Source organism: Tamandua tetradactyla, chromosome 4, assembly GCF_023851605.1.
Source record: "Tamandua tetradactyla isolate mTamTet1 chromosome 4, mTamTet1.pri, whole genome shotgun sequence".
Taxonomy (NCBI): domain Eukaryota; kingdom Metazoa; phylum Chordata; class Mammalia; order Pilosa; family Myrmecophagidae; genus Tamandua; species Tamandua tetradactyla.
In genome coordinates this window covers 26162251-26176281 of record NC_135330.1, presented here as the reverse complement: position 1 = coordinate 26176281, position 14031 = coordinate 26162251, and the positions used below count along the sequence as shown (strand labels likewise).

The 14031-nt window shown below is 34.4% G+C and overlaps 1 protein-coding gene across 9 annotated transcripts in view; it reads right to left on the bottom strand.

The window, feature by feature from the left end:
- DNM3 (dynamin 3) overlaps positions 1-14031 on the bottom strand; it is a 608953-nt gene that overhangs the window by 45186 nt on the left and 549736 nt on the right. For all 9 annotated transcript variants that reach the window (XM_077156971.1, XM_077156974.1, XM_077156973.1 and 6 more), the window contains one exon: positions 542-706. In XM_077156971.1, the coding sequence (XP_077013086.1) occupies positions 542-706 (165 nt within the window). The remainder of the gene's footprint in view (positions 1-541; positions 707-14031) is intronic.

Here is a 14031-nt window from a genome sequence, read left to right as displayed (position 1 = left end):
GTAGTCTAGCAGGATTCTTTGAAATTTGTGGTTATATCATCCTTTCCTCAGAAAAGCAAAGTTGACAGACATATGCAAGGGGATGGGGCAAGCAACCCTTTGCCAAGTTAAAGTAGCATTCTATCATTTTTAGAAGATGGAAATAACATGTTAATATATATATTATATATATACATATATACACACATAGGGCTTTTGCATTTAATCTCAAGGTCTAAGAGGTAAAGGATCTGGCTTTATTGCTGGCTTCTCAAATAATTTATATCATGACCTTGGCTATGGTATTTTTGCTCTGCTTTATTCAAGAAAATTCACACATTTATAGAGGAAGCACTACAATACTGTTGCTAAAACGTCTAAATTTTCTTTCTGAAGTTTTCTTTCACTGGTCAGGCACTTGTCACTTGTAATGGAGAATGTGAACCTGGGTAAGAGGCATTTCAACCATCCAGAAAATAACACAAAGAAACTGAAGAGAATATGGGCAATTAGCATAGCAGGATGGGTCAGAAGTTAAAATAGATAGTTAAAAATCACTTACATTATTGATCATAAGGTGCATTATCGTTTTTGGAATTAGATCTCGGATACATTTGTTGATAATAGACATGTAGGAGTCTACGAGGTTTCGAATGGTCTCCACTTGCCTTTCCAATTGTGGGTCCATGGAAAAGTTTTCTGCTTGGCCATTCTCATCATTTTCAGTCTAATACAAAAGCAACAAGACATAAATGACCTGACCTTAGGCCAAAAGAAAAAAAATACTAGACATCAGATGATCAACTTCTGCTTTTTTTTTTTTTTTAAGTTTATACAACTAAATGGTACAACTTTTATCTTTTCACAAAGACATCAGAACCATGAAGTTATTACTCTACTATTAGCCTGCCACATTCTGGGAAAAGCAAGTATTCCAATTCTGACTGAACGTTGAGATGAACAACTAGATAAATAGTGTACTTCATAACATACCTCTAGAGAATAATCTAATCTTAAACCGCTTCCAATCTGGCCGAAGAATTGAATCCAAACATATGACACAGATGTAGACCTCTGGGAGGAGTCTCCCAGGGATTCTATAGATTAGAAATACCCTTGGTGTTGTTCTGGAACTCTTGGGTCTGCTCTGGAATGGATCAGCATTTGGATCAGCCCAGATTTAAAACTAAATCTCTTAGGGCTGGCCCTCCGGGGCCCAAAAGAGAGATTTTGCGCATAATTCATTCTTCCATACACTTGCTGGAATTTGTTATGTAAATTCATGCTTCTGTCATCACTACTAAGGGCTGGCTCCATTGCAAAAAACTTACAGTTTTAACTTCCAACTTGTTATTCTTTGAATAAAACAGAACACATCTATACACAAAGAATTTATTTGTACAACATGAAAGAAGCATCTGTTTTCTATACTATGGGACTTGAGTTAATTAATTTTGGCTTATCCACCAGAGGCTGGACTGGAATGGCATCTTCATCATTAAGAGCTGACCTATTGGCTTGGCATTGAAATCAATTTAGAACAAATGGTCTCCATTTCAAGTCAGGTTGAACTATCTAAGCCCCAGAACATGATACAGATATTGTTAGTGGTCTGGCTACTTTCTAGTATTTGGAAAGATTTAATTACAAATGCAAAAAAGGGAAATAATTTATTACTTTCCATGTGGACATGCAGTACTTTTCTCTGGGAATGTACATTCTTTGATATGCCAGGCCTTCAATCATCCAATCAGTTCTAGGCAAAGCACTGGGCTAAATAGCTTCACTGGATCTATAAATGACAAGCCTTTCCCTTGAATTAAAATGTATGGTGAGAAGCATATTTTTAGGTCACAGAATTAACAATAACAAAGATAAAAATTGGTTCTAATAATTTATAGCCTTTTCTCTCCAAAATATCTTACACTTTTAAAAACATTAAAATAATATATGCTTACTCTAAAAAATAACAGTATTTTCTAATCCTGAGATTAAGACCCTATGTTTCTTAGGGTCTTAAGAAACCCTTAAGTTTAGAAACCTTAAGAAACCTTAAGGGTAACAGTAAAAGGACATTTCTGAGGAATTTTCCCGCTCCTACAGCAAGATAGAGAATTGGAAGATATAAAAAATGACTTTTTTTTCCCCCTACACCATTTCTTTGAAAATTATCTTTTTAGTCACAGAAATAATTAAATTAAATCTTAGGTAATTATTCATTTTTATTATTAGTCTGTGATATAGGCATAACAGGACCTGGGATAACTAGAAAAAAGCTAAGGCTACAAAGTGGTAAAATGATAGAAGAAAAGTCAGCTATGGCAATGAAAAATGCAACCATGTTCACAAACTTCGTTCTGGGTTATCAAAACCACTCTAAATTAGCAAGTGTGTTCCATACTGCACCAACATCGTCAAGAATCTGTGGTAACTGTAATGCCATTTTAAGGGCATTGTATATGAAGATGAAAACTTTAGGTTCAAATTCAGGCTCTATCATGTACTGGTTGGGTAGTCATGCTTCAGTTACCTAATGTGACTGAGACTCAGCTTCCCATCTTTAAAATGAGGATATACTTAGCTGGAAAACTTGTGGTAACTAAATGAGATAATTTATATGACGTGATCTAGCAGAGAGACACATGGATGCTCAATAAATATTTCTTTCCTTCCCTCCTGAATATTCATGGATAAGAGTTAAGACAGCTGCTTGACTCTCAATTTGCATTATGAAAATTTAAGACAGAAAATGTATATATATAAAACTTTTTCAATTCAGGTAATATAAAAGTGTCAAATGGGTGGGTGGGTGAGTGCGTGTGCTTATTTCTGATTTTTCTTGCTGGAACACTATGCTGGTTTGAAAGGATGTATGGACCCTAGAAAAGCCATGTTTTAATCAAAATCCCATTTCATAAAAGTAGAATGATCCCTATTCAATACTGCATGCTTGAAACTGTAATCAGATCATCTCCCTGGAGATATGATTTAATCAAGAGTGGTTGTTAAATTGAATTAGGTGACGACATGTCTCCACCCATTTGGGTGGGTCTTGATTTGTTTACTGGGGTCCTATAAAAGAGGAAACATTTTAGAGAATGGGAGATTCAGAGACAGCAGAGAAGAACAACATAGCCACGAGAAGCAGAGAACCCACAAGTCAGTGACCTTTGGAGATGAAGAAGGAAAACGCCTCCTGCGGAGTTTCATGAAATCGGAAGCCAGGAGAGAAAGCTAGCAGATGATGCCTTGCTCGCCATGTGCCCTTCTAGATGAGAGAGAAACTGATGTTCACCATGTGCCTTCTCACTTGAGAGAGAGACCCTGAATTTCATTGGCCTTCTTGAACCAAGGTGTCTTTCCCTGGATGCCTTTGATTGGACATTTCTATAGACTTGTTTTAATTGGGACATTTTCTCAGCCTTAGAACTGTGAACTAGCAACTTATTAAATTCCCCCTTTTAAAAGCCATTCCGTTTCTGGTAAGTTGATAAGTTAGGATCCATTACCACCTGATAATAAAAAGGATAAAATAATGATGAAGTTACAGATATGAAGGAGAACAGATGACCATGGCTTTATCAAGAGAAACATTCTTTTAAATAAAGAACATAAACTTCCATAATGAATACAATACAGTTGAGTTTGTCTGTTTGGTCTAAAATATACTTCAATTTGCTTATTATAATTGGCATTACAGAGATGATGGCATTTCAGCAGCAACATACTACCTCTCCCAGGAGTATTTATTGAGCACTTACAGTTTTCCAGGCACTAGGCTAAGCACTTTACATAGAAAATCTGCACTACACCTGTAGAAGATGGTTACTATTGTCAATCTATAGACCCTTAGAGCTGAATTTTGAACACATGTATTCAATACACATAAGACAAATTCAATTTTAAACCAATTTCTCTTATTTAAGTATAAAAACCAAAGAAATACTAGGAAACAGTGAAAAATCTAAAATATATCAAAAGTAGTTTCACAGGTAAAATAATAAATGTAAAAAGAGTTTCTAGAAAAGAGTGTCATTGAAGTATTGATATATTTAAAAAATAATATGAGCCAAAATAGAAAAGCAGAATAAATAATATTTATTAAATAAACTTCCAAGAATATGAAATACCAAGCAAATTATATCACCATCCCTATTTTCACAAGAAACACTGAATTTCCCCTTTTCACGTTATTCTTAACATTTAGTTTGGCTTTAGACTTTTGTATATCAAAATGTGCAAAAGACACTGACTTTCCACTTTTTGAAACCAAATACAATAAGCCAAGTGTCAGAGTGAATGGAGAACACTGAACGTTCTAATACTCGACATTTTTAGTCAAGAAAAAGTAGAGGTGCTTCCAAAATAACCAATAAAACAATTTGAAATTCTCTTTTGATTTTTGGAAATACTAGTAAACGTGTGGTCACATGCAAATCTTAACTATGTTCATACTGTGGATATGGTAGGAAGTCATGGAATTCAGAATGCAAATTGATTTGATTTTTTTTTCTGGTTTTAGAAAGAAACAAGCAGTAATTTCCTCTTTTAAAGGGTCTAAGATGAATGGGGAAAATGTACACAGATGAAATTTTTCTTTTAACTGAGTAACTGCAGAGAGCAGATGTTCCCTTTTCTTTATTCCCAGTTCTAACCAAACTCTCTATCGTGCTCTTTTTCTGTATGTATACTGTGTATGACTATGTATTTTTTCTTTGTTTAAATTACAGGATTGCAATAGGATTCTTTGCAGTCTAAGCACTGAAGTGGCAGCTGTTTATCATTATCCTCATCAAGGGAATGTAAAATAAAAATAGTAATTTGTCTCTGATCTTTGAGGCCAAAAAGAATGGTCTGCAAACATTTAACCTTTTATGTGCAGGTTCATTGATGCTGTTTACAAAATGTGAATAATATTGTAGAAATCAGCTTCCTTCTGAAAAAAAACATACAATGGACAGGCCTTCCTATAGCAATTTTTTTCCTAAATAACTTTTCATAAATGTAATGTGCTTTAAACAATCAAAAAATATCAGTCCAGCATTGTAAATGTGAAATTGTTTATAACAATTAATATTGAAACTATCTTTCTCATGAAACTATTTGCACAGTATTTAAGAATTAGGTTGTTTTACAAAATTTTAATTAAAAACTTTCTCTTTAGGCTTAATATTTTAATAGGTGAGGGTATGAATTAGCAAATCAGAAATAATTCCCACCATACCTTGAAACACATTCATTATGGAAACTCTGGGCATAACTCGGAGGTCTACTTTTCATGTGTTTTGTTTTTGACTCTTTCCTTTCCTTAAACTCTTATTTAATTATGCCATAGGCTTATTTCAGGACCACTGAAACCATATAAATTGTGCCATAGGCTCATCTGAGGACCACTGAAAGCATCCAAATAGGGCTGGTGATTTCAACTCCTTAAAAGAGGTATAACAGGAATTCAAAGTATTCTGGTTGTACTATGTACATAAAGATACTACAGAGTGTTTGTTGCATCTATTTTCACTAATGGAGAGCAGTGGATGATAATCTACAGATCTACACTAATGACTTCTCCAGAGAACACTGATCCCTTTCTAAGGCCAGTAATTTTTCTTTTCTATTATTGTTAAACAGTTCTGCACAATTTTAAAGAAAGAGTGAAAAATATTATTGGACTTTTTTTTAAATTTTCTGAGATATGTTCATAACACCACACAAACCATCCAAAGTATATAAACACTAGTTTACAGTGTCACCACACAGTTGTGCATTGATCCCCATGACCATTTTTAGAACATTTTCATTACTCCAGAACAGAAATGAAAATTAAAAAAGTAAAACCCAAATTCTCCCATACCCCTATTCCCCTCTATTACTGACCCATAGTATTGGCATAGCAAATTTGTTACTGTTGATGAAAAATATTAAGATATTACTGTTAACTATAGTCCATAGTTTGCAATGATTTTTTTTCTTATATGCCCCTCTATTATTATTTTTTATATTTGTGGTATTGAACTTTTTCTTAATGAATCAAGTCATCATTATGAAAATGCTGTTACCATGGCAATGCAGCTTCAAATTTTTTGAATTCAGATTATTAAGAATGTTTTCACTGAAAACCTTCCCTCACTCCCAATTATTCACTTCTTACTTGCTGAGGCTAGAAAGGCAGACAACCAAACCTGTAAAAGACTATGTGAGAAATGTGTCTCAGAAAGTCTATGAGGAAAGGATTCAGTAATTAACTACTAGGCTGCAGCCTGGCTGTTTGTGACAGGTATTTCATTAATTAATTCAATTTATATTTAGTATCCAAGGAGAACTGTGAGAGAGACACAAAGTAAAAAAAATTACAGGCTTTGCTTGTGAGCTTAGACTCTAACAGGGAGGACATAGCTATAATAAAATACAAAATTTGGGTAGGCCACAGTGGCTCAGCAGGCAGGAATGCTTGCCTGCAATGTCAGAGGACCTGGGTTCGATTCCTGGTGCCTGCCCATGTAAAAATAAATAAATAAATAAAATAAAATACAAAATGTGAGAAAAGTCAATGAGTAGGTCAAAGAATATGTTAAATGAAATGAGGGCAGGGTGTTTATCAAGGGGAAGGTGTATTTGTTTCCCAGCTGCTAGAACAAATACCATACAGTGAGCTGGCATAAACTACAGGAATTTATTGGTTCACAATTTTGAGGCTAGGAGAAGTCCAAAACTGAGGTGTCAGCAAGGTGATGCTTTCACCCTGAAGACTGGTGCTCTGATGCTGGCTGTCAGTGATCCTTGGTCCTTGGCTTTTCTGTCACAAGGCAATGTAAATGGCCATGCCTTCTTTCTCTTCTGCTTTCTGTTGACTTCCCAGCTTCTGACTGCTCCCCATGGTTTCTCTTTCTGGCCCTCTCTATGAGGCCTATAGTAATAGAATTAAGATCCATCCTAATTTAACTGTCCACAAGTTAACTAAAAAGAGCCTTATTAAAAGGTCCTATTTACAATGGGTTCATACCTACAGGAATGGTTTTAAGATCAAAATTATGGTTTTCTGGGGTATATAACTCCAAACCACCACAGTGGGTAACATTGGAGATAGGCCTTAAAAGTGGAGTGAGATTTCAAAGACAAAGACTGAGGCTGACAGAACATGCTCATTATTTTATTTCCACTATTTAGCACACTACCGTACATACAACAGGAGCCTAATAAATATTACGAAACAAATGAAAAAAAAATCCAACTGAGGCCATTTTCAGTTACTGGGTTTTTGTTTGGGTTCGGGTTTTTGTTTCAGACGGAACCTTAGAAATTGTGCTCCACATAACTGGGATGTTGCTATATGGTAAATGTGAAAAAATCTTGGATTCTTAGGACTGAGTTCCCCATGTAGAGCCTCTACTTCACCTGGACCAAATAAATAACTATCTGGATCTAGGATTGTTTTTCAATTGATAGAAAGATTTTGATGACTCTGTCTTGATGACATCTACTTATTTGGACCTGGATTGTAGTTAAATGCTGGGAGGCAAACAGGACATATACTTTGCTCCTCTAATTTGCAAGGAACTTCTGTATTACAGGAGAAAGCTCTGAGCCTCCTCTGATTCAGGTCAACTTGGACAAGTACTATGTTAACAGGCAGGACCAAATTTTGTCTGCTTAAATTATTTTCATTTTTATTCTTTCTTGCCTCTTCTCCTTTACCTGTTTTTTTTTTCTTTTAATTTATCCATTTGCTTTTAGCCTGTATTCGTTTCTAAATAGCATCAGAATAAACCATTAAGACTCAATGTTTGCAGAAATCTGTCTCTATCCTTGTGTCAACTACGCTGTTGTCTGTGTTGGCTTCATTCTCAGGCACGTTCTCGCTCTCTTTACTTTTAGGTAGGCTTGTTGCCTTCAGGCTTACTTCTTAATAAGTTTTCCTTCATTTCTAGATGAAAGGGAGGTTCTCTTTCCTAGTGATTCTCACAAACATGTAGATAGGCTTTGCTTTGGTCACACGTCATCCCTGTGACCAGGGAGTATTGGAGCACAGAGTGACTTGGCCCTACCAGACAGTCCTACTCTAACTGGGGCTGGCAGAAGAGAGTGGAGAGGGAGGGAAGGAGATACCTAAATTTTTATTTGATCTAGAAACAGAAGAAGGATAGTAATATTTTGTGACTAAATGAGAGGATGAAGATGGATTATCTTTTGACTTACCCAGCTCTCCCTTTTAAAGAATGCTGTGAAGTAAAGGTAAACCACTAAAGTAGGACCATTTTAACTCCCTATCACAGTTCTTTCTGATAACCTGTTTCTCTTCATTCTTGTCATACCAGTAGACTTCACTGGGCTGTGTTAACCCTAAATTACATAGATTTTAGAATCTATAGAGGGACTGTTTTTATGCCTACCCTCACTCGATCTATTCCCAACTTCTGGAGATTTTCTCTTTGGAAATACTCCAGGTCCTATTTTTATTGATTGATTCTAATTGCAGTTCTTTTTAGGAGAAGAATAGTTTATACCAAAGTCGAATTTTAAACATATATGGATATTTCTTCCAATAGTCAACATTTGAAAAGCAATATTGGTTCTTTGAAAATTACTAATATCTAAAACCAAGAATGGTGGTGAGAGTAATAGTTATTTATTTATTTATTTTGCATGGGCAGGCACCAGGAATCAAACCTGGGTCTCTAGCATAGCAGGTGAGAACTCTGCCACTGAGCCACCGTAGCCTGCCCAGTAGTAATTATTTTTAAAGAAACCATTTAAATTGTTCTGTCTAGACCATTTATTGTTGGGATTAAAGGTTATTATTTCATGATAACCAAACTCAGTATATAAAGACAGAGATTTTCCAAATATAAATATTCAACATTATAGAACAAATTCTCATGTGTTTAAAATATGTAGTATGTGAATTTCTCATATTATGAACTTATCAGTTACATAAAGCAAAACAGTTGTTTAGATAGATTCAACTTCACCTTCAATGGACAGAGTTTCCAACTTGTGGCCTGCCCTACGTAATTCAGACTTGCCAATCTGCATTGTCATGTGGACCGATTCCTATAATAAATCTCTTAATATTTACATTTATATGTAATGTATAATACATGTACAGGCATACCTCATTTTACTGCATTTCAATTTCTTTTTTTACTTAATTTTTAAATTTGTATTGCGTTTCACTTTATTGTCCTTTGTAGATACTACATTTTTACAAATTGAAGGTTTATGGCAACTCTGCTTTGAGCAAGTCTACTGGTGCCATTTTTCCAAAAGCCTGGGCACTCTTTGTGTCTGTCACATTTTAATTAAAGTATGTACATTACTTTAGACATAATGCTATTGTACACTTAATAGACTATAGTATAGTGTAAACGTAAGTTTTATATGCAGTGGGAAACCAAAAAATTAATGTGATTTGCTTTATTGTGATATTTACTTTATTGCAGTGATCTGGAACCAAACCTGTTAAGTCCCAATGGCTTTAACTAAATGATCCAGATACAAAAAAACAAAAGCATTTTTAGAAAATTTCTGTTAATCAGAGAGATGAAAGTAAAACAAAAGAAAAATTTGCCATGTTGAGCAGTTATGAATCTCTTGTTTCCAATATTCAAAGACAGAATATATCTGGAGATAGCACTGGGCTACATTTGACTGGGCTACCTAACAGACAGCACATACATGTCACAAGGATGGAAATTTACTCCAAATTTGCCAAAGATAGGGTTTTTTTTTTTTTCTGTCTTTGTAAATACTTACACCCAATTAAGAAACTGAAATATAAAGGAGCTTGTCACAATTTAGGAAAACATTCAGCCTTCAAAAGTTCATGAAGATGATGAAAGTAAAATATACAGAAGAAACTGAAGTTGCTCAAATTGAGAATAAGATTGATTGGAAAAATATCCATATGCTAAGAATAATAACGTTTGAGTATTGGGTTTATTCTTTTCGTGTTACTTTTCTCCATTCCTCTTTTGAAACCGAGTTGTGCCTGCTTGACAATGTGAAGGAAGTATAGAAAACAAAACTTTTTTTGCTTCACCTTAACATTGATGTTTGCTTTAGCTGTCATATTTTGTCTAATTCTCATAAAGCAGCAAAAACTAAGACAGGCAAAATTGTGTAAAGGTCAGCAGCATAGCTGCATTTATAGTAAAAATTAAACTATTGTATGGTAAATTTAATAAAAGATGTGATCATGGTTTGAAAATCTTTGTCATTTAAAAATTTATAGTATGTGAGATTGCACTGAAGGATGTGTTAATAAAATTTGTAGGATGACTTGTAGTATAAATTTTAAAACTTTCTTCCTCTTGAATGTTTTTTAAAGTAGTTTAGGAATAGAAATCAGACTAGACTACAACCCCTAATGGACATTGATGAGTTTATCATTAAAAATAATGATTTTCTGAGCAGATCAAAATGGTCCTTTACAGAGTAACAAGGAAACTTTAGATTAGAGATGTAAACATTGCTAAGAAAACATATTACTACATTTACTCACAATTTTCCCCAAATTTCTCTTTCTCCTAACCATGGCTTCAAAATTTGGGAAATGTTATGTTTAGTGAGTACTATGGTTTTCCCTCTGCCAATTGTTTATGTCTATTCTATACATATAAACATTTTCAAATAAAAATATATATAATGATTTCAGAATTAAAGAGGTTTAATTAAATGAAAACTATGATGGAATCATTTTTTAAAATTCCTTTATCACAAAATTTCATACTACACTGACAGTCAAATAAATTAAAAGTAATGTGACAACATTTTCATCTAATTGATACAATTTCGAGGCAATATTCTTCAATCATTTATAAAACATCTGGAATTATGCATATAATAGAAGAAAGGGGTTGATACTGATTTTTAAAAAGCTTATAACATTGGTTAAAGCATGGTTTTAGGCAGTATATAAAGATAGCCTCATGTAACATTAAGGTGGCATGTTTGATTAAAATTTAGAAATAATTAAAATAAATAAATGAAATAATTCTTGGTGGTAATTTTGACCATAGCAACAGAATTTTTGCCACATTTAATTATACCTTTTATATAATTTCATATTACTATGAAAATATATTGCACAATCTGTAGAAGAATTCCCAAAACAAAAGTGCTACAAAGAAAACACCTGACAAACACATTTGCAGCATCTGTCAAATACAAGTTAAAAAAAAAAAATCTACTGGCTTAGGCAATTTACTCCTAATGTACAACTAATTTCAGATTGAGCAACAATTTTAGAATAGTAGTTAAAAATGCGAACTATGGAATCAAATGACCTATATTTATATCTTGGCTCTGACACTAATTAACTCTGTGACATTAGTGAAGTGAAAGTTCAGAACTTAACCTCTCTAGGCTTAACTTTTATGCCTATTAGAGGGGGTAAAAATAGTACCTTATATATTTTTTAGGGCAGGGCAGTTGTAGAAACTACATGAGATAATGCACAAAATGCACTTAGCAGAATTCCTGTAATATAAATAAGTGCTCAATAAAAGTTAACCAACTTTTTTCCCTATCAAAACTAAAGTAGCAATTTTTTATTGAAACAGAAAAGCACTCCATGTCCAACTGCAAGGTTTCCTGAACAGAGCAATCTTGAAAAAGAAAAAAGTTGGAGGACCCAGAGTTCCCAGTAAATTTTGCAGTCAAAATTTACTGCAATGTGGCACTTGCATATGGATAGACTATACGTCCAGTGAAATGAAATTGAGAGTCCAGAAGCCAACTGACACATCTACATTCAATTGATTTTCAATAGAGTGCCAAGTCTAAGAAAAATCTCTTTAACATATGGTACTGGGACAACTGGATCTTCACTTGCAAAAGAACGAATTTGGCCCCTACCTCAAGCCACATTCAAAAACTATCTCAAAATGAATAAATTATCTAAGTATAACAGTTAAAACCATAAAATCGTTGAGAGGAAAACAGGGGAAAATCTTTATGATTTTAGATTTGGAAATGGAGTCTTATATATGAAACCAAAAGCACAAATAACAAAATAAAAAAAATAGATAAATTGGATTCCATCAAAATTAAAAAACTCTTGTGCATCAAAGGATATTATCAAGAAAGTGAAAAGACAACCTAGAGAATGGAAGAAAAGAGTTGCAAATCATATATCTGATCTGATGAAGGCTAACAATCTAGAATATGTATAAATTCCTACAATTCAACAACAAAAAGACAACCCAATTGAAAAATTTACAGAGGACTTGAATAGACATTTCTTCAAAGAAATGACCAATAAACATATGAAAAGAAGACCACTAGCCATTAGAGAAATGCAGAAAAGAACCATAATATGGTTTGATTCACACCATCTAGAATGACTATTATTAAAAAAAAATGGAAAATAAGTTTTGGCAAGGATGTGGAAAAATGGGAACTCTTGTACATTGCTGATTAGAATTTAAAATGGTGCAGCTGCTGTGAAAAGCAGTTTGGTGCTTCCTCAGAAAGTGAAATATAGAATTACCATACCACCCGGCAATTCCGGCAATTTACTTTGGAGTAAATTCCTAGGTATTTACTCCAAAGAATTGAAAACAGTGTTTCAGATACATATATGCCAATATTCATAACAGCATTACTCACAGTAGGCAAAGCATGGAAACAATTCAACTGTCAATCAACAGATGAATGAATAAACAAAATGTGAAGTATACATATAGTGAAAAATTTTTCAGCCATAAAAATAAATGCAGTATTGATATGTGCTAGCAAGATAGATGAGCCTTGAAAAGTTACGCTAAATGAAAGAAGCCAGACACAAAAGGACAGATAGTGTATGATTCTACTTATATGAAATATCTAGAACAAACAAATTCACAAAGACAGAAAGTGGATTAGAGGTTACCAGGGGTGGGGATGGGGAAGGGGAGAATGGGGAGTTAGTGCTTAATGGATTGAGCTGCTGTTTGGGGTGATGAAAAAGTTTTGGTAATAGATGGTAATGACAGTAGCACAACATGGTGAAAGTAATTAATATCACTGAATTTTACCAGAAACATGGTTAAAGAGGCAAATTATGTTATGTATATATGTAACTGTGCCAGTTTGTAACTATTATGAACCCCCAAAATGCCATGTTTTAAACCTGATCCAATCTTGTGGGGCCAGAACTACTGTTTAGGGTTGGAAACTTTATTGGGATTGTTTCCATGGAGATGAGACACACCCAGTTTGGGTGCGGCCTTTTAAAAAAAATGGAGATGTGACTCCATTCATTCAAGTTGGGTTGATTGGTTTGCTGGAGTACTTTAAAAGGGGAACATTTGAAGAAACCTCAGATGCAGATGCTCGGAGAACAGTTGTTTCAGAGCTGACAGAGACACAGATGTTTGGAGATGCTTGGAGTACCGACAGAGAGAGCAGATGCCTAGACATGGGCAGAGCCCAACAAATGTTATCATGTCCCTTCCCATGAGATGCTGAGCAAGCCAGAACCTGGAGAGAGCCAAGGGAAGCCAACAGATGAAACCGAGCCCCAGAGAAGCCAAGTGAGGAACCCCAACAGGAAACAGGCTGAGAGCAATGGAGCCCAGGAGCAAGGGGCCAGCAGATGCCAGCCATGTGACTACTAAGCTCACAGAGGTGTTCCAGAAGGCATCGGCCTTTCTTGAGTGAAGTTAACCTCTTGTTGGTGCCTTAATTTGGACATTTTCACAGCCGTAGAACTGTAAACTTGTAACTTAATAAATCCCCTTTATTAAAGCCATTCCATTTATATTGCATTCCAGTGGCTTTAGCAAACTAACACAGTTACCGTAACAAAAATTTAAAAAAAGAATAAAAAGTGAACCATCTTTACTGTTGAGATAAATGTATTACACTGATGTCTGAGTTTACACTGATGTCTAAGTTTACAAAATTCATAATTGTGAACTTAGATTTTAAAAAACCAGGCCTTTGTGAAGATTCTCTTTCTTGGGAGTGTTTTTCAAAACAGGAATTTTTGTGGGTTTGTTATACCGTACATATTATGTTCTTCACTACCTTCTTGAGTTTGAGAAAAACTGAGTCTTCAATTACTCTTTGAGC